General features: G+C 46.4%; 1 protein-coding gene across 5 annotated transcripts in view; it reads right to left on the reverse strand.

The window, feature by feature from the left end:
• The window catches only part of HERC2 (HECT and RLD domain containing E3 ubiquitin protein ligase 2), a 1,676,463-nt gene that overhangs the window by 1,378,965 nt on the left and 276,539 nt on the right, over positions 1 to 20,959 (reverse strand). For all 5 annotated transcript variants that reach the window (XM_086934186.1, XM_086934185.1, XM_086934187.1 and 2 more), the window contains exons 17-18: positions 9,827 to 10,027; positions 996 to 1,224 (exon numbers count right to left, since the gene is read on the reverse strand). In XM_086934186.1, the coding sequence (XP_086790312.1) occupies positions 996 to 1,224; positions 9,827 to 10,027 (430 nt within the window). The remainder of the gene's footprint in view (positions 1 to 995; positions 1,225 to 9,826; positions 10,028 to 20,959) is intronic.

The following is a 20,959-nucleotide window of genomic DNA, read 5'->3' on the forward strand; positions in this document are numbered from 1 at the left end:
GCTGTATAGCTTTAATGATGTCACCCAATCCCACTTACAGCGTTGAGAAGATGCCAATGTCCCCTCCTGGCGTTGTGAGGGCTTAGAAGTTTCCAGATCCAGTCTGATGCCTGGTGTTGTTCTACAGGGGAGGAATCTGCAGGTACAAGAAGCCATCAGAAAAGTTTTTGTTGTTCATGCAAGCTAATAGGGTGGTGCCGACGAGCAGTACCAAGATTGCAGGATTTCAGAGCATGTTTTTCCCCTAAATTGATCTTCCTTGACAGCCATGCCTGCTGAAGAAAGGACTTAAATGCATGCTTCCGAAGAAAATGCTGCTGACCAGGAATCTCGACTGCATGTACCTGAATGATACAAGGACTGTGGAAGAAGAACTGAGTCACTGAGGTCCTTTCAGAAGTACAGCAAGTTGTATTTGGCCACAGAGACCTAAACAGCATTTCCCTGCATACCATATAACACTGTTACAATACAAAAGGTTGAGCTTTACTAGCATAGCTGATTTTACCTGGTAACCTGCAAGGGCCAGATTGTTCATGCCTATAATGCCAACATTCTATAATTTACTGTGAGGCTACAAAGCAAACATTTCAATGTCCTATTTAGTTGTTAACTGTGAATAAAAGTATTTGCTCATTTATAGTCATAAGACTGCTTGGAGAATATAGTAATTGTGCATAATTTCTGTGCTCCCAGTACCTAGGAGCTAAAACCAGAATACTTAAGCTTTGATTTCTTCTAATCACTACCCAATGGGAGTCTAAGCCTAACAACGAGGTTCTTAATATTTACATAGCTAGGAGTTATTTCAGGTTGCTGAGGTTCAAGGGACAAGAGGCAATATATGTTTCACAGATTGCCTTTGTGTTCCATAAGCCTCTGAGAACTGGCTTCTTAGACAAAATGAAGGGTAAACTTTCCCACAGGCATTAAAATTTGTTTAATATAACTATCAAAGATACAATCAAAAGCAGAATTCAGAATTTCAGACTCACCTGCACAGGGAAGAAGAGCTGAGAGAGCCCTTGCACGTTCCTCTGCAGTTGGTAGAAGCACAGACCATCCACTCTGGAGCACCGCTTGCGCAGCTGATTGTACTGTGTTGAGTACTCCAGCATTACTAGCCAACGTTACCACTGTTTGTTTTAGGCTATTCAACAGACTGCTTCCAAAACCAAGTCCAAGATATTCAGGGTCAACCTGATGACTGATGGCAGCATGCAACTAAAGAAAAATAAGAATAAATAAGCATTTAACAGACATTAGAAAAAAACGTCAGCCCAAAAATGCTATTGAAACGTGTGGAGAATTCTTTCGGAGTTCGCTAAAAAGACCAATTTGATTATTTTACAGTAATAAAGAGCCAAGAAAATGACATGATAGTAAGCAGGGGTTGTCTGTTCAAATAAACTAGAGTAGTTTATTGTTCAACCATGTTGAAATATTCCTTTTAATGCAATATATATATATGAATGATTGATAAAATGATATATGAATGATTGATAAAATGACAGCTCATACACACCAACATCACCCTAACCACACACAAGCCATGACCAATCGATGACAGACACAAGGTACTCTGAAACTGGAACACCGGTTGGTGATCATACTAGACCCCTACTGCCTTTTCTGGGATCTCTCATAGCTGACAGACAACACTATCCAGAAAATATATGGATAAAAAAAAGTCTCATACAAACAACGGAAGCACCCTCGATACAAAGCACCAACAATACTGATTGATTGAAAAAGCTTTATTCGAGTTATACACTCATAAAAGCACAGACAAGAAGTATAAAATACATACATTTCAAAACACATTACATATATTTAAAAAACACAATACAGTTAAAATCCATGTTTCATACACATAAAATACATTTTGTAATAACTTGTGCAAGCTTTCTCAAGTGAATTAAGATATATTACATATTGGAAAGTTGGGCCCTTCGCCTAATAGACCAAGCCCACCCCAAGTATTTTGCTGTTCCTAATACAATGGGCATTTCGGTGGAGGTACAGATGATTCTCAACCCCTCTACACCGCTTGATACCCCAAGATTTCTACAAACAGGTGCCAGCCATGATTTTCTTGGGTTTGCATAGGCCTCACACAGAAATAAGAAGTGGGTAATACTTTCATTGGGGGCACCACATGCTGGGCAACACGAACCGTTGCTATTCCTCCAACTACACGTCAGTGACCTCAGGGGGAGAGAACCTGCCCTTAACTGGAAGAAAAATTTCCTATCTATCGGAACAGTTATCTTATCCCAATACTGCTCCAATGCAGGTCTCATTTTGATTTCCATAAATTTACCGCCCATTGTTTCTGGGTGTGTACTCCTCCAGAGCTTATGTTCTATATAGTCCCAGTATATGGCCTTGATAGTGTTTTTACTTGGGAACACTTTCCCAAGAGGATTTTCCCAGAGGTTAGAAAGGCCTAGCTCAACAAGGGCATCCCTGAGCATCTTCAGCCATGTGATTTTGTGAAAGACATCCGATTTGGCTAGGGCTAGGAACCCATCGGCATAGTGTCTGATCTCTGGGGTCGTCCAAAGCCGTCTCCAATAAAGGATAGGCCTTAGTCGAGCACGGTCACTAGCTAATCTCCTTCCTAGGTCCAGACCAAGAGGTATTAGTGGGGTACTCTGGGGAAAACTTGTTATTCCTCTCAGGAACCTATTCTCAGATATTTGTAGGGTGTTGAGCCTCTCAAAACCCCAGACTTCAGCCCCATACAGGGCTGCACCCAAGGCTTTGGCATCATAGACCATGAGTACCGGTTTTATAGGCCTAATTTTCGATTTTACTTGTTCCTTCCGGAGCGCTCCTGAAATCTGCTGATGTTTCAGTACCGCCTTCTCGATATGTCGTGACCAACCTGGCTTACTCGATATCTCTACCCCTAGGTATGTAAAAACATTTACTACCTCAAGCTTAGTGTTGTTCAGAGATACCCTTGGTTGTGATCGGCACTTATGTCCAAAAACCATCAGCTTTGTTTTACTAACATTAACTTCTAGGCCTTGTTCCCTACAAAGCATATCAAATATGTTCAAGGCTCGCTGGAGTCCTGCCGGGGTTTTGGACACAATCAGGGTATCGTCAGCGAACATCAGGATCGGAACCCTGATGCCAGCTAGCGATGGTGCGTCTACCCTTGCGTCTAACATCTTATCCACTATGCCATTAACGAACAGGGAGAACAGCAGGGGCGCCATAGCGCATCCCTGCCGCACACCTCGCTCGACTGGGAAATTGATGGTAGATTCCCCGTTCCTCCCCCACTGAACTTTAGCAAAGTTGCCTTCGTGGAGACGCATTATTAATGTAAGCAACTCGGGTGGGACCCCTATCTTATTCAGAGCTACCCACAACTTGCTCCTAGGGACCAGGTCGAAGGCAGCCCTCAAGTCTACGAATGCTACATAGAGGCTGCCTTCACCAAGGAGTACAGTTCCCCACCGTAGCATGGTAAATCGAAATATTTGATCTACCGTGCTAGTTGCCTGCCTAAATCCTGCCTGGTAGGGGGAGAGAGCATTATTCTCTTCTACCCAAGCCATAAGTTTGTTGACCACCATCTTCCCCACCACTTTTTGGATGGTGGCTATCAAACTTATCGGCCTATAGTTGGCTGGTAGCGACCGATCGCCTTTCTTGTAGATCGGTATAATTATTGCCCCCTTCCATATTTCAGGAATTTTGGCCCCTTTAGCTAGAGCATTTCCCAGTAAGGTCACGTACTTGGCCCACCGGGTCTTGTCATGCTTGAATATATCTGAGGGAATTCCATCTAACCCCGGTGCTTTCCCCCCTTGTAGTGTTGAAATTACCAGTTCAGATTCTTTCTTTGTGAATAGGTCTCCCTCGCAAAATGCCACTGGGATAGGGTCAATGGCCATAATATCCCTATTCTCTGCATACTGGGGCTTAAAATACTCAACCCAGGATGCCTCATTAACATTATTGTCTGGGTTATTGGGGGTGCCACCTCTGCCCCACTTCAAAATTTTCCAAAAAAGTCTCGAGTCTCTTGACCCAGAGGCTTCAAGTAGCTCCTCCCAGTGTTCCTCGTCCCACTGTTTCTTAGCCTTACGGATGTTATCATTGTATTGTTTCCTGGATATACAAATCAAAGCCTTATCCCTACTTTGGATTGCCCTACCCAGCTCTAATCTAGTTAACCTACACTGTTTATTAAACCACCTCGCCTGTTTAATGGGTACTTTTCTATTAGCCTTGACTAATCTTGTGAAAAACGGTTTTATCACGGAAAAGAATGCGTCATGTATGTCTGTTGTTGAGGAGGAACCAGAAGTTACAGGATTCACTATTTCCATCGCGGCAATTGCTTTATCAACCTCCAAGTTTATGTGGTCCAAGGAAGCGAGATTTGCCAACACATTTGGCCATTTCACCCTTCGTGAGTCATTAGCCATAACCGCTATGGTCTCGCTAATTGACTCTGGGTTGTCAGGCATAGCCCTCCACCAGGAATGGGTGACACAAAGGGGATTATGGTCGCTTTCTAATCTACCCTTGATTTCCATATCGACTACGCCACACCATAGCTTTAAGCTACAGATGGCATAGTCAATCCTACTTTTACTATGGCCATTGTCAAATGAGCAATTTCCTCCCTGATCACTCTTTGTCCTGCCATTAAGGGCCCTCAGGCCATGTTCCAGACATAACGCGTTCAACAATAGTATATCCTTTGTCCACCGCTTAACTGGCACTAAATTTAGGTTTGGAATACCCCATTGGGCATCTTCCTCCTGTCCTATTGGGTGTTCCGTGCTTTCTAGGGGCTCAAATGTCCTGTTGAGATCACCAGCCACGACCACTCTATTTCCCAGTGACTGTGATTCTAGGAAGGTGGATAGGGCTTCTAGGGTAGGGGAGCTCCCAGCACATGTGCCCCTAGCATAAATATTATAAATGTCTATCACACCCCCCTTCTCCGGTAATATTCTTAGCAGTTGTATATCTTTACAGCCTAGGTCAAGCACCTTTATCTTAAGTCGTAAACTTTGCTTGATCCAAACTGTTAGACCTCCCATAGGTCTGCCCCTTGGGCCTCTACTCGCTGGTATACAATAATTTAGGTAACCTGGGAGGAAGATTGGGTCACAAGCCCACGTCTCTTGGAACAAACACATTTCAAATCCGTTAACAAAATCTATCCAACTTTGTGACAACAATTTAGTACTCAGCCCCGCGATATTCCACGAAAAAAACTTCCCCATAGTGCTGTCTTTGCAAATCTTCCCATCAGCAGTTTGAATAACCGGGGAGTTGGTCAAGCTCTCACAATCACCACCTTCTTCTAGGACAATTTCTATACAATTGGCATTTTTACCATCATTTACACCCATACTTGATGAAAATCTGGATTCACCCCCCATGTCTTTCAAACATACAATATTGTCCCCCCTAATGTTTCCATTTTCCCTAATGTTAAGTTCTCCATCTAAGCTGGACATTACATCTCCATTTGTTGCAAGTGATGTCTCCGGGATATTTTCCCTGTCCATATTATCCGCAAAGACAGTGGGTTCAACTTGTTTCTGTCAACATCCCCACCTCATATTCCCTAACCTGTCATAAGGATTATATGCCTGCTTGTAGCAGCCACTTGGTTGTGGGGTAGGGAAAAGGGAAGGGTTAATCTCTGCCCAAGGAGGAATACTGGGTCTCACTGGCTCAATGTTCCCCCCAAAATAAGAAGCCACAGGTCTTGGGTAGAAAAAAGTGAGATCCACAATGCCAATCCCACCATTGCTAGTACTACAACCAGATCTCGTAATTAACCCTACTACCCTTGGGTCTTGGAAATTAATTATAATACATTCACCCCCCAGTTTTTTCAAGGTACTCCCTATCCAGTTGACCCTTCTAACCCCAATGATCAAACCGTCCACTTCCCCTGGCAAGGGTCTATTGACCCGTAACCAATGCATAACTTTGTTTTTAAGCATGTCATAGGTTTCTCTTTGTCCTTCCAATAAGAGGGGAACATTGGTAAGGATAGCCACATAGGGGTAGGAATCAGGGGTAAGTTGTACCGGGGGTATCCTAGCCGGGAGTTTAGTCACATGGGATGTTGGTTGGCTATGTTCTGGGACGACAAGGCATGATGGGGCAACATTTTTCAGTACTGTAGGAGCTTTATTTCCTTCAGCTATGCTATTTCCATCCCTTGCAAGACCACCACTACTTATTGGCTGTAGAACATGGGACGTACGTGTTCCAACATCATTATTATTAGTAGTTTTAGCATTGCTTATCAATGTGCCATGACTGGTTGTCGAAGTGGTTGGCAAGAGTGGAGTATTAATGTTATCAACAGTGACAGCGTTCTTAGGGCTGTCCTTTCTGCCTTTTGCTGCAGTACTGGAGGACTTAGTTTTCCCACAATTACTATTAATTACAGTTATTGATGGGTCAGCGATAGCCTTATTACTCTGTCCTTTACCCCGCTGGCTAGGTGCAGTACTCACAATCGGAAGTTGTGGATCAACCAACGCGGCACCTGCATCTCGCTCAGATATTAGTTGGTTGTTCCCATTTTCTCCCTTTTTATGGCAAGACTTTATTAAAGTTTTTATAGAAAAAAAATTGTCTAAGCTAGCCTGCTCTAGATGGTTCAATTGTTCTTCTAGCTTTTTAAGTCTAGTCTCAACCGGGTTTAAAAGGGAGGGTATTAATTTTTCTAACTCTAAAAGGAATTCTGGCTTGGATGTTAATGGCCCAGGGGATGTTATAATTCCGGACGATGGTGGTGTTGTAGGAGTTACCAATGTTATGATGTCTGAGTCTACTGCCACGGCTTCACCCTCTCCCGTTGGTAATCCGATTGGATTTTCTACAAGGACATGGCTAGGGCGTATGTTAGTGCCCAATTTCCGATATTTCCTTGGGGGTTTTAGAGCTTGACATTTTTTTACAGTAGCACCCCTTTTCCTTTTTGGGCAAGGTTTGGATTTTGCAATATTCATTTGGACACTGAGTTTTTGTGTGGCATTTTGCCCAACAGATAAATGGGTAGGAACATTTGAATATTTTACAGGCACAGTAGTAGCTACATTGTCTAGGGGGACAATACCCAGTGACTCGTTAACTGGTGGTGAATGATGTAGGATGTCCTGTACTACTGGTAATAAGATAGATGATAAGGGGGTGACCAATGAGGGGAAACTTTGGCTTTTGCGTTTCTCAAGAGGGGTTTTCATAAGCTCAATAGCCAACCTACGCCCAGCACGTCTTTCTGCCAAGGCGATTTCTCTATCAATTTCCTGTGGTAGCCGTTTGAAATAGGTATCTAAGGGGCCCATGACAGCAGCTTCCACATCGGCCATAGGAGGCAGCAAGGTAGAAGTACTTGCAGAACAAGCCATATAGATAACCCTCGTGGCACCTCACTGTGATATGACAAGTCAGGGTAAGTTCACTATACAAAGAAGTACACGAAATACCAAAGGTGAAAATGTCAGTGGGGTGGCCCGGCCCGGCCTCCCTCGGCCCCTGACGGCCACAGACGGTCCCGCCCTTGTCCCGGGCTTCTCCCGGCGCGCTCCCGCGTAGCGGTGTCACTGGGGACTTAAGTACACTGAGACTGTATGCTCGTTTGCTGTTAGGCAGGGGGGCGTGGCCAGCGGGGAGAGCAGCCCAGGTGTAACAGGTTGGGCGCACAGGGGCTCCTGGACACTGGAGTCCCTGCTCAACAGCTCGCAGCCCCGCTGGTCCCAACGCCTCTCCCGCTCTCCTCCCAACAGGTACAATCAAACAGCCTCCTCAATCAGGGACGCGAAGCGGGACCCGCGAAGCAGGTCCGGCGAGTCTTGGAGAAAACTGCTCCGCTCAACAAGGGCACTCCAATCCGCAGTCCGCCTCAAGGAATCTGGCCAAAGACAGTCTACAATCCAGCGAAGGGTCCCAGCAACTGTAGGGTGAGTGCCGCTTTTCACTCCGTCGGCAAGGGGGCGTGGCCAGCGGGGAGAGCAGCCCAGGTGTAACAGGTTGGGCGCGCAGGGGCTCCTGGACGCTGGAGTCCCTGCTCAACAGCTCGCAGCCCCGCTGGTCCCAACGCCTCTCCCGCTCTCCTCCCAACAGGTACAATCAAACAGCCTCCTTAATCAGGGACGCGAAGCGGGACCCGCGAAGCAGGTCCGGCGAGTCTTGGAGAAAACTGCTCCGCTCAACAAGGGCACTCCAATCCGCAGTCCGCCTCAAGGAATCTGGCCAAAGACAGTCTACAATCCAGCGAAGGGTCCCAGCAACTGTAGGGTGAGTGCCGCTTTTCACTCCGTCGGCAAGGGGGCGTGGCCAGCGGGGAGAGCAGCCCAGGTGTAACAGGTTGGGCGCGCAGGGGCTCCTGGACGCTGGAGTCCCTGCTCAACAGCTCGCAGCCCCGCTGGTCCCAACGCCTCTCCCGCTCTCCTCCCAACAGGTACAATCAAACAGCCTCCTCAATCAGGGACGCGAAGCGGGACCCGCGAAGCGGGTCCGGCGAGTCTTGGAGAAAACTGCTCCGCTCAACAAGGGCACTCCAATCCGCAGTCCGCCTCAAGGAATCTGGCCAGAGACAGTCTACAATACATAATTGCTGATATCACACATGCGCAAACACAATCCCTCTTCACAACACAGTCTCATACCACAAGACACCCTCGTCAGAGTACCCTCCACTAGAAATAATGCTGAGATACATAATGATAGAACATATTAATATGCACGACATGGAAGGCTGGACTAAAATGAATGTGAGGTGAGTATGGGGCAAGGTAATAAAAGTACACAATAGGGCATGTGAGCCAGACTGTAATGCTATCACCCCACTACTTCGTCCTACAGTCATCTCTGGTTTTGGATTGTTGCAAATAATAGCTAATACAACCAAAAAGTGCAAGTTTTCTGCATTTTCGCTTCTACCGCCATCTGGTTCCCTTGCAAAGGCACAGAGCAGACAAAACATTGTTAATACATCACAAGAACACCCTGCAGGATAGAACTACACTTCTCTTTTCCTGTTAAGTTCATTCTTTCTGTTCCAATATCTGACATGGGCATGAGACTCACATTCATGTACAATCATTCCCAATGCACGGGTTTTCCATTTTCCCAATTTTAAGCCAGAGCAGATGAGTATGTGTATATTCAACAGTTGCAACCAAATAAACACACAACTGGGAACAGGAAATACACTTATAACGCTTCGGAAACATAAACATAAGAAGTAAGAAACCATATGAATGCAGAGACAATAAAAATTACCTTAAGATGTTTTCCTGGAAGAATAATAAAATAGGGAAAGACTTCTCAATAAGAAAGCTCTCTTTTCGCAGAGGTATGTTTGATTTGTTAATGAAGTGGGAGAAAGGCCTTAAACTGAGTCATGAGGCAGACTACAAAATCATAGGCACTTTCACATGTGATGTTGTTATTATGGTTAGCAGTATAAACAGAGCATTTGCTAACCAGATTTAAAATGAGATAATCAAAGGGTAAAACAACTAGAATGAAATGGATGGGACATGGATCTAATAATCTAATGACAGGCCGCCCATAAGCACTGAGTAGCCTACCAATTAAAATTAAAGCATCAATTGCAGCATTTTAGTAACCTCAAATAATAGCATTCAGACAGAAGGGTGGAGGACTGGGAGCTGAATAATTCAGATTCAATAAAAAAAGATGGAATTATTTCAAAGCAAAGACAGTCATTTGCAGGAATAATCTATAAACAAACTACTTTATTCTGGCAAAGGCATCTGTTTGGTTATTTATTGTCGATGTTGAGACTAAAAAATACCTGAAGTCTTAGCAAATTCAGGGTTGCTACAGCCATACACTCTTTCTCCTGAGGAGGAGGCCAGTCAGAACTGCCGTCCATCCCCTCGCTGACTTGCCGAAGTAAAAGATCAAGTTGTTCAAATGTCATTGGACAGACGTCAACTACAAAAGGCACACGTAAACCAATGGACCACTCTGAGCATGATGACCAGGCAAAACTCTGTAGAAAAAAATTGGACAGTTATATTCTATGTTCAAAGGCAAGTTAATTTAGGCATGCAGCACATTTGAAGTGTAAAACCAGTTTTGTCCCATCTTAAATACACCTCAGCTTATTGCAAACAATGTTGGGAGGAACACTGCTACTTACAGATATTTAAAATTATATTAAGTGTTGTAGTTAAAGATTTCCCTGACTTTACAATCTGAAATATTGCTGTTACCAGCATGTGAGCACTTTCATTGTAGATAATAGAGATGGATTCCACTCCCAGGGCCTACATATCAACTTAATAACTGCAGTATTCACATAATTGTTATAAATTACAGTATAATATTTGACTGTACACACTTCATTAAATGCAGTGATTAAAGGATTAAAGTGAACCTTATGCCAACACATTTGCTCTGCTAAGTTCTGTAACTCCTCCTTAAAAATGTTTTAAACAATTAAGTGTGCCACCAAATAGATCCCTAGGCATAGCATTGCTTGAATGACTGCAGTGTAATTTTCATAAACCTATTCAAGAAACAAGTTGAGACAACCTGTTCAAATGTGGATTACAAAATACAACAAACCAATTAAACCAACTTTAAAAGAAATCAATGAACTTCGGTGGGGCCCAGGATTAAATGCAAAGTGTTGATCATTATTGTAAGAAAAATAATTATTAATTGGAGGTGGAGGGTAGTCCATCACAAGTAATAAATTCACTAAGCTGTTAGGTCCACACTAACATTCCTATAATTTAAATCTAAACTATATGGATTGTCCAAGCCAGAGATTTTACCTTGGGAGTTAGTCTCTGACATACAAGTCGAAAGCCTACAGCAGAGCATGTTTGTAGGTTATATCTGAGGAGGTCCTCACAAATTGAGATAGCAATTGGACAACGTCCAGCCGAAGCCACTGGTTTTGGAGGGAATAGCTCAAGAGTGGGAAAACTCAAATTTCATGCCTAGGGATGTCCTCACATTGGCCAGATACTATTGGAGCCTTTGTCTGGTCAAGATTTTGACATATAGACTTAGTTTATTTTTTCAGAGCTCCGACTCGTCCAGGAGGACATGGTGGCAGGCTGTGTGGGGCTAAGAAGCAGAGGAAACCTCCAGGTGAAACAATCTGTACCTGGTGGGAGTCCTGAAGGACACACATGGGGGTAACCAGAAATCATCTTTACTAAATGGTTCAAATCATAGGTCCTGATGCAAGACCGCTCATTGTGCTTTGTATTCCAGAGCGCTAAAGCAGCCCTCACCAGAAACTACTGCCAAGCTCCCCATCTCAGCCTGTTATCCCCAGATTACTGGATTATTTACAGAGAGATGAGCTATTTCAAGTGGTCCGATTTCAATAGACTGTCCCCCTTCAAGCAACAATGGTTATGGTCTTTCCTGATCACACAGTGAGGGTCCAGCAACAAGAGAATACTCACAGGACAAGATGAGGGCACTGCAAGTTAGACACATGTTCCTGTACCTAGCGAGACTCAAAGCCATCCACAAAGGCATTCTAATTTGACAATGATGACAAGGCTTGGGTGGAGAAGTGGGCACCTTTGAATCGGCCTCAGATCTCACCTGTGGCCCAGGGGTTGGACAACTGGGGGATTGCTGACCCCTCTTAGCCCAACAGATGGAGACATTGCAAATGGGCAAAATCTGCCACAGGTAGAAGATCTAGATCACACAAAGAGGACTCTTCTGCTTCTGAGGGCTATTGCCTGAAAGACCAGAATGCGCCGCAGCCCACAGCATCGGACTCACAGGCACGGACAGCAGTCTTCGCCTGTCGAGGGTCAACCCGCAAGAATAGTCTGCATCCCCTGATTGCCAGGTGGCTCCCCCAACAGAGTACCATACTAGCATTGTTGATGGTTAACTGTAGCAATATGGGTTCCACCCATTTAGACCCCCCAGCATTTCTGCTTCTTTTTTGGCCTTTACTATGGTGAGTCTCATTCCTCGCGTCTCACTTAAAAGTAACTGCACCACATGGTAATTTTGCAGCACGTGTTTATCACCAGTGCCCAACTTTTAAGAAAAGAATGCTGCGATGCAGCTAGGGTAAAGGGCTCTGGGTTGTTTACACAAGAACTTGTATGCATGAGAAGTCATTCTACTTCGACACAAATGATTGATCAGTAGAATTTCTTTTTTTAGTTTTCAAAAAGCAACAGTGCAATTTCTGAAGCGCTAATGTTATTATATGGCGGAAAGTCATATATGACAACTTACAGGACCAAACCTTAAGACTTAAGGTGAGTATGGGGCAAGGACCAAGACAGCACCAACAAGTCACCTCGAGCAGCACTGGGGCAGCCAGTGCATAGGTGCAAACCCGCATTGGGTGTCTTGTGGAAATCAATGGGGCTCGGTCCAGTGGCAAAGTCCCTGCAGGCGGGGACTGGGAGGCCAGTCGGGCTGAACCAACAAGAGGACTCGGGTCTCATGATACTAGAGGGCGTGGGGGCACCGTTGGTCCTCTGCTACTTGGGCTGGGGCGATCGAGTGCAGAGGTGTTATGAGGCATCAGGTTCTTGTCCCCGGAGTCACTCGTGGTAGAGGGGACCTGCAAAAGGCTGCAGGTAGCATCGGAAAGTCCACCGTTGACAAACATAAGGTCAGCTTTAGCTCTGCAGGGTCGGGGGAATACGCTGGCACCTTTGGCCCATGTCAACTCTGGCTAAGGAGAAAGAAAGAAGGCTCCGGATCACCACAGCCTGAAAATGGAGCACAGCATTAAAGACGACGCTAATCGTCTCAAAGAAATTATTCTTACGAAATTAATATTCTTGACTCAAGAAGCTCAAAAGGCTCTTATATTTAAACGCATCATTATACAGGTCATATTCGAAACATTTTCACCTGAGACATGATACATGATTTATGTTGCAATACTAAACAATCTGTTGCATAACACTTTGCATTACAGTGTCATGAAATATATTTTGAAAAACAATAGTAATCAGTGTCACATAATTGTCGGATATACAATTTCAAAACAAAATGAAAATCAAGAAAGATCCCAATGCATTTCGGGTTCCAGCAAATGAAACCTTCTTCAGGGGATGGATCAATTGTTTGTCCAACAATTATCTGGGTGTAATGGGATGCCTCGGGCCTTCCCATGCTAAATCATAATATGTCCCAATCACGCCACTACACCCTGAATTGCTGGCAAAGGCACAATTGGGAAAGTAAGACTACCATTTTAAATTCTTGGATATTCATGTAACCAAGGATCCACAGGAGTGTTGGGCACAGAAACACTACTGAGACCAACAAAACAGGACCTGATGGCCTGGGATAAGCTTCATCTTTAAGTTATGCGCCGCAAAACACTCAAGGTGTGAACAGTCCCTAGGTTCCTTTATGTACTTCAGAACTCTCCATTCTCACTCTCTGATTTTTTTTTTACTTCCCTTTTCAAAAGACTAATCTAGTAGAGACTTTATCTTGCCATAGATTCCTTACCGTAGAATATTCCTCAGGCATCACACTGGATCCAGATAATCGTGAGCATTATTTAATCGTGAGCATTATTTCTGTGCGCTAGTAGGTGGTGTCGGTTGGCTCTGCGTCAGCGTAGTCCACGCCAGATTCGACGTGTGTGGTGCCTATGTAGCGCCACCCCAGTATGCTAACTGGCATCAGTTTCTTTACGTGACAAACGATATTCCATAATAAGGTAATGTCCTGACTATATCTCCAAATGCTTATATCTGACGGTCCTTATCATATCACGTCTACTTCATCTAGCAACACCTATGTGTAGTATGTGTTGCTACTGAGGGAATGATCATACCCAACCTTTCCCGTGTCAAATCTAGAAGGAATCCGTCACGCTCCTAAGTGGGTCCCTTTCAAGGTACAATGTCCATCCGTACTAAAATAAGTCACCGAATATCTATAATTAATCAAGTAAGAAAGGAGGCGTTCCCATGGAGAAATTATCATCAATTAGTACACCCAGGGTGTCTCCAGACCAGCCAAGATATAGGCATAATGGCGCGGACCTCAATACGGGTGGAGAAAGGCGTGAGCAGCAAGGTCTGTGAAATGGCTCAAACCAAAAAATCCTATCGGAGTGAACTAGCAAAGTGACAGTCACAATGGGCCCTATTGTCAAGGTAGAACTATTTAGTAAGCTAATGCAGAGAAGCCTGACAGATGTCCAGTACAAGGACTCAAACTAACGTAGTGGTCGCAGTTTTGGCTCTGGCGGAATGAGCCCTCAGGTGGCCGTTTTTTTGGTCAGTGCTTATCAAATCTTAATACAGGATACAAACCATCTGGAGATGATCCACTTCTGCACTGATTTACCTTTCTTTGCTCCAGTGAACCCAACAAAGAGCTGATAGTCCACCCTGTCTTTTTTGGTGCAAGCTATATAGAATGGTAACGCTCTTTTTGGTCCAAGTGGTGGGGTCCCTCTTTCTCCTTGGATGGGTGAGGCAGAGCAAAGAAGGTCGGCAGCGTAATGCTTTGGCCAATGTGGAAAGGCGTCACCACAGACAGCAGAAAAGAGGAAAAACAGTTTGTCTGCGAAGAAGTTACTGGATGGAGGGCCTGCAGCTGACTGACATTCCTGGCTGATGTGATAGCCACTAAGAAGATTGATTTGATAGACCAACCTTTTAGAGGACAGCTATGCATGAGTTCAAAGGGGGAACAAATCAAATAAGTTAAATCTAAATTAAGATTCCATAGGGGCATAAGGAATGGTTTTCGGGGGGTGGTCGGGGTGTCAACGTACTGAAGTCCTTTCAGAAAACGTGTCACAATGGGCGAGAAAGCGGAGATGGCAAAAATATATAATTTAACCTTGCTCTAAGCAAGTCCTTGCTGGACTAAGGACAAAGCAAACGGCAACACTTCAAACAAGGGTGCAGAAAGTTGCTCAAAATGTTCTTCAGCACACCAAGTCACAAACATGTCCCGACGGCAGGTTATACAATCGTTGTCGATGGATGCCTGGCTGCCAAGATGACCTCACATACTTCTGGAGGGAGATTGAATGATCTCAACTGCTGCTGCCCAATTTACACACATGAAAGTGCAACACGCACAGGTTCGGGTGTAGGACCCGGACCTGTTGCTGCGACAGAAAATCCTCCCGAAGGGGAAGCCTGATCAGGAGTTCGGGATACCATACTCTCTGTGCCTAATCCAGAGCAACTAGAGGATGACTTGGGCTCAGTCAGCCCTGATATTCATAAGAACATGGGGTAGAAGTGGTATCAGAGGAAAGGCCTACAGGAGTCCCAAGTCCTATTCGAGACTAAATGGGTCTCCGAGCAAGCGCCACCTTGGAAACTCCAACGCACAGAACTGATGTTGCGCGTTCTCCACTGTGGTTAATAGATCTAATCAAGGTTCTTCCCGGGCGTGGAAGAAACTTTGCACCACTTCCGGAAGGAGATGCCATTTGTGATCCGCAAGGCATCTATGGATGAACTAGGCTGCCCTGACGTTCGGAGAGGCCGTCAGGCGTTGTACGACCAGACAGTTTAGTGCTTTTCCAGCCATGGCCAGAAGTGCAGGGCCTTCTCGCATAGGAACCACGACCCCACTTGACCCGGTTTGTTGCAGTACCACATGACAGCAGTGTTGTTCGTGAACACTGAACTAGCCTATCGTTGATGGATGGGAGGAAGGCTTTCAATGCCAAGCAAACTCCAACAAAATAATGTAGAGCTGAGACTAATTTGGAGACCAGAGTTTTCTGATCTCCAACTCTCCCAGATTGCAGCCCCAAACCAGGAATGATGCATCCGTCACCACCGTGAGCTCTGGGTGGGAGAGGGATATGATGCTGACCACATTACCCACCACTGTAGATCTTTTGCAGTGCCCTCCAACATCTGGACCAGGTTGAAAAGATTCCCTGATGCTGCACTAAATGGGACTTCAGATCCAACTGTAGAGCCTGGATATGTCTTTGAGGTAATCCACCAGCAGGATGCCGGAGGCCATCAGACCCAGCAGTCTCAGATTCAAGTCTCCTCGACATCCAGGGTTAAGGCTGAAACATCTGGATCATAGCCAGAATATCCTGGACTCGCTGCTACTGAAGATAGAAAAGGAACTGCACTGCGAATTGCACTGTGTCCAGAATGGCTCAGATGAAAGGGAGTGTTGGAAAACGAGGCAGCATCTGTGAGGCCTGCACAAATAACATGACTAAATTGGTCCTTCACTGGGAACCAAACACCCAATTGTAGTGCCTGATTCTCAGAGGGTAGCGTTGCAGAGCAGTCTTAGGCTTACTCAAGGGAGGTGGTGTGGGCTAGTAATCGCCATTTGCAGGTGCGCAAAAATAACACTCAATAATTGATTGTCCAGTCTGTACTTTGCTTTATAAAAGTAAGAGTACATTTATTAAACACACACACTACTCAATACTTTGCACCAATTTACAAATATACGTAAGCTGTTGGAATTACTTTGGGACATTGCATAACATCTCCACCCCTCCGTCAGAGGGGTGGGGTCTAGTACCACCACTCCCATGTATGCACATCCTCTTGCCCCCCCCCCCCATTGCAATTGGTTGAACATAACCTGGAGCAAGGGCCCTGCGCACTGGCACCATCCCAGTGGCGTCCCCCCTCCCCCCCCCAATTACCTCAACAAGTATTAAAGAGGGGTACACCTGCCTTGGTGACACATTACCCTAACTGAGCATCTCCTACTGACCATAAATTATGCACCTCTACATCTTAAGGGCTAACAGTCTGGGTTCTTCACGTAAGTGCAGCAGCAAGAATACATGTTTACACACACTTTAGAATGACAGTATCCATAACATTTGGATATCATTAAAAATGCATTGCAATTACAGCCCCTAAAGGCATCACAGATGATCACAGGATTACGTAAATACAGTTGGACACCCTAGCAGGAGTGTCTAGCCAATTAAATCCACTTTGCTTATGACATCCCCTTACAAACTTTGAAATTCAGTCCCTCCAACAGAAATAACCATTAGCAAATGCATTTCAATGTAATTACACCATTTCAACCCCAGGAGATGCCCTTCCCAAGACATCTCCAACTAAGCCTTTCAATCTTTGATGCTCTTCTCAATGCACCCACAGCTGTAGAACAAAAGTTCCAGCCTAGGAGGTGATGCAATTCTCGCCGAGTGTTGAGGGGTTATTCTGTCTAAATCCTCAAGAAACTTAGGGCCCCTCGCACCGCTGAAGGTCTTCCTCGGGGGCTCCAGTCCCATCCGGGACCCCCGCATGCCTTCTTTGTTGGAGGGCAGCCCGGGGATTCCACCCCCAGCTGCCCCAGCCAGCTCCCCGCGCGGCTAACACTCTTCAGAGCTGCCGAATGAGCCGGCCGAGCACTTCTGGTCTGCCAGCTCCGGCGGTAAGACCAGAGTCAGCTTCCCCGGCCTCCTCGGGCCCCGAACTTCTTTGGGGGGGAGTGGGGGGGGGGGGGGGGCGACGGCGCTCTCCCTCACTCTGTCATCTCGGGGCCCGGAGATGGGGTCCCAGGCCACTCTTCTGCATGGGGTTGCGCGACATCACGCCCCATCGCCACTTTTGTTGGTGGCCAGGGGGAACTCCTGGCACCCCGTGCGTGGGGGCATTATCACGGGGAGTGCGACGGCGCTCCCCGGCTTCCCTCCACGCAGGGGGGCGCGACGGTGCTCCCCCACCTCCATCTTCGGTGGTGGCCAGGGTGGGCTCGTGGACCCCCCTGCAGGGCACCTTCACGCGGAGTGCGAAGGCACTCCCCGGCTTTACTTCTCCTTAGGGGCAGCCCACGGGACCTGACCCACCCCGGGGGCATCTCTGAGACCAGCGGATGAGCCCCACACGCTTCGACGGTCTTCTTAGGGGTCAAAGGTCGCCTACCTTTCGGGGGCCATATCTCAGCCCCTGAGGGTCCAATCTGCCCCATTTTCGCGTCTTCTTGCTCCTGGTGGCGTCCCCAGCCACTGGGAGCACTCTCCTTCGCCCTCTGGGTCTCCAAGAGGGTTAATTAGTCAGAGAGCGGTCTTCACTGGCTCCCTGCGCCTCTCTTCTCCCTGCGCAGAGGCCCCTGCTTCTGCGCATCGGTCCTGGGCTCTTCTTCTGGTGCTGTTAGGGGCCTGGGGGGAGGGGGGCAGTCATGGGTGTCCTCCTTCCAAATGCCCATTGCCAGGCTCCAGCACCTTCCGCCTCAGCAGACCACACCCCAGAGAGAGCTTCTCTTCCTGTGCAAGTACTTTTTAAAAGTTGAGTAGGGGGCTGGAAGGAAGTCTCTGTTTGGCCATCACTTCCATGCCCCTGCTCCCTCCTTGTCCAGCCTCTGGGTTGTTCAAAATGAAGTCGTCCAGTGTCTCTAGCCACATGGCCTCTGAAACCAAACTCCTTCCTTCTTCACTGCCTTCCCTCCTTGGTGCAGCCTGGTGCCTGGCACCCTGTGACAGCTGCTAATGGATGAGCCTGTAGCCCCACCCATCTTCTTTTTTGTGGAGAGGAGGCTGTAGCTTGTGGAAGAAATGTTATCAATCCATCCAGCTGAGGTCAATCTTCAGCCTGGGTCTGGTCATGGCTGGCTCAGAGAAATATGACAGTTCTGTATGATCCAAAAGCAGTACAAATAGGACATAGGACTCTGCAGAATACTTCTTTTCACATCCGCTATACTGGACTTTAGTGCGTGTCTGGAATCTGTAGGCCTTGTAGAAGTTATTCTAGCCATGGGTTCCACCTCCCCATAAGGGAATAATGAAGTGAAAAACACAGTAAAGCACTCTGACTTTCCCTGGCATGTTTCCTTCCAGAGTATAAAGCCTATTCCATCCAATTCTGTATAAGTCCTGCCACACCATTCACTCTGTAGTTGCTCCTGGACTGCGCACACTAGGAACCTCCCCAGCGCAGCCCCTACACGTGTGCACAGCATGTACACATGTCTGCATGTAGCCAGCGAGGTGCCCCATACTCCAGCTGCTGCGCAGCGGCCTAGTCAAGCCAGGGGGACACCAGTAAAATCTCCATGAAGTCTCCTTCCTTATGAGTTCACTGTGGGTGAGTCCCAGATTATGAGGCTCTCCCACAGTAAAAGCTTGACAATTAGGTGCGCAAAAAGCGAAAAATCCGGGCGGCCCCTAGTGTCAGAAACACTTTCTAACAGGGAGTATCTGACAGGGATATGGGTGTGATTTTGTCAGGTTTATAGTGAACCCCACTGAATGCAGGAGGTCTGCCATAGTCTGGGGGTGGGTGACAACTCTCATGGACGAGCTCGCCTTCAACAGCTAGTCAGTCATTGAGGTATGGGAGCCTGGAACCCTTGACTTCCTCAAATGTGCAGCAACCAAAACCATAAATTTCATGAACACCAGAGAGGTGCTGGTACGGCCTAATGGGAATAGAGTTAACAGAAAGTGATGGTGGCCCACCATGAACCTCAGGTATCGTTTGTGGGCCGGCAGTATGGGCTGTTGAAATAAGCATCCTGCAAGTACAGCGCTACTATCCAGGCTCCAGGATCCAGGATCCAGGGCAGACAGGACCTGAGCCAAAATGAGCACTTTGTAGATCTTCTATTTCAGAAAAGCAGTTGATGGGGCGCAGATCTAGTATATGATGGAGGCCTTAATGGTTCAATAACTAGTGGGAATAGCAACCATGACCTCATTCTGAGGTGCGCAATTAAATGCTAATGGGGTTATCCCAGAAAAAGTCAAGAACGCGGGAATCTATACAGTATAAGCAACAAAGTATTATTTCAGCACACGTGGGGTGCACAGGACTGAAAAATGTATTAAAATGGGCATACAAAGTGTTATTTTATCATTTGATTAATGTCACGGAGAGTAAGACAAAAGACAACATTGTTTATATGAAAAAATCTTATCTTTATATATTTTTCATGAAAAAACAGTAATCGATCAATTATTCATAAAAATCAATCTGAGGTGGGCACAATCTAGATGGCTCCTTTGGCCATAACAGCCTGCACTTCATGAAGAAGCAGGGGAAGATGGCTCTCAATCAGCCGATCGGAGGATGGTGGCAGGGCGGCGGGTTGTCTGTGACTAGTAGGGAGTAATCTGGACAAACAATTTGGAACACCCACTTGTATAAATATACGGCTTGCCATTGGGGCAGGTGGTCCTTGATCCTGCCTCTAACAGGGTGTTGTTGTAAGGCCACACTAAATGGTTTTGGAGGATGCGCCTGCCATTAGGTGGCAGACTCTGCAGATCTCGGGTCTTGGGTCCCACAAGGCTTGAGGGAGGAGTGTCTGCAGCCACGAAAGGGCTGGGGAGCAGGGGTGGAAGAGGATGTGGTTGCTAGCCCTTACCGTAACCAAATAAGGAGTGAAAGGAAGAGAAAGTCTGACGTAGGGTCATGAATAGTCCCAATGACTAAGCGATGGCGCTACTCTACTTAAAGCGCTCAGGTGCCAAATTGGCTTATTCGACAGAGGCAAATGCATATCCATAACTGATCCCGTGACATCCCCACCAAGAAACCAATTGGTTTCAACCAGGCACAGAGACAGACTGCCACTGAAGCAATGGCTCTGCCTAGCAAGTCTGTTGTATCCAATCTGTGTCTTATTGTGAACTTTGCTGCATCCCTGTCATCAGCAATAGCCTGGGTCAGGATGGCTCAGACATCCTCAGACGATTTACAGCATGTGCGCAACTGAGTCCCACAGTGAGTGGCTGTACTGGCCCAAGAGGCATGTGGTGTTCACTGACTGCAGTGCAGGACTGGTGGAAGAGAAAATCCTCTTACCAAAAGTATCCAGTCTCAGATTCCATATCCAGTGGAGTGGTAGGTGAATGTACCAGGGTGAACTTTGGATGTTGAGACCTGCCCACCATGTTCTCAGGGGTGGGGTGCTGAGTGACTAAAGCTGGATTCCTGTGCACAGGAGCCTATGTGCAGGGCTTGCCCAGGACCTGGCCCAGAGC

This window comes from Lissotriton vulgaris, chromosome 8 (genome assembly GCF_964263255.1).
Source record: "Lissotriton vulgaris chromosome 8, aLisVul1.2, whole genome shotgun sequence".
NCBI lineage: Eukaryota > Metazoa > Chordata > Amphibia > Caudata > Salamandridae > Lissotriton > Lissotriton vulgaris.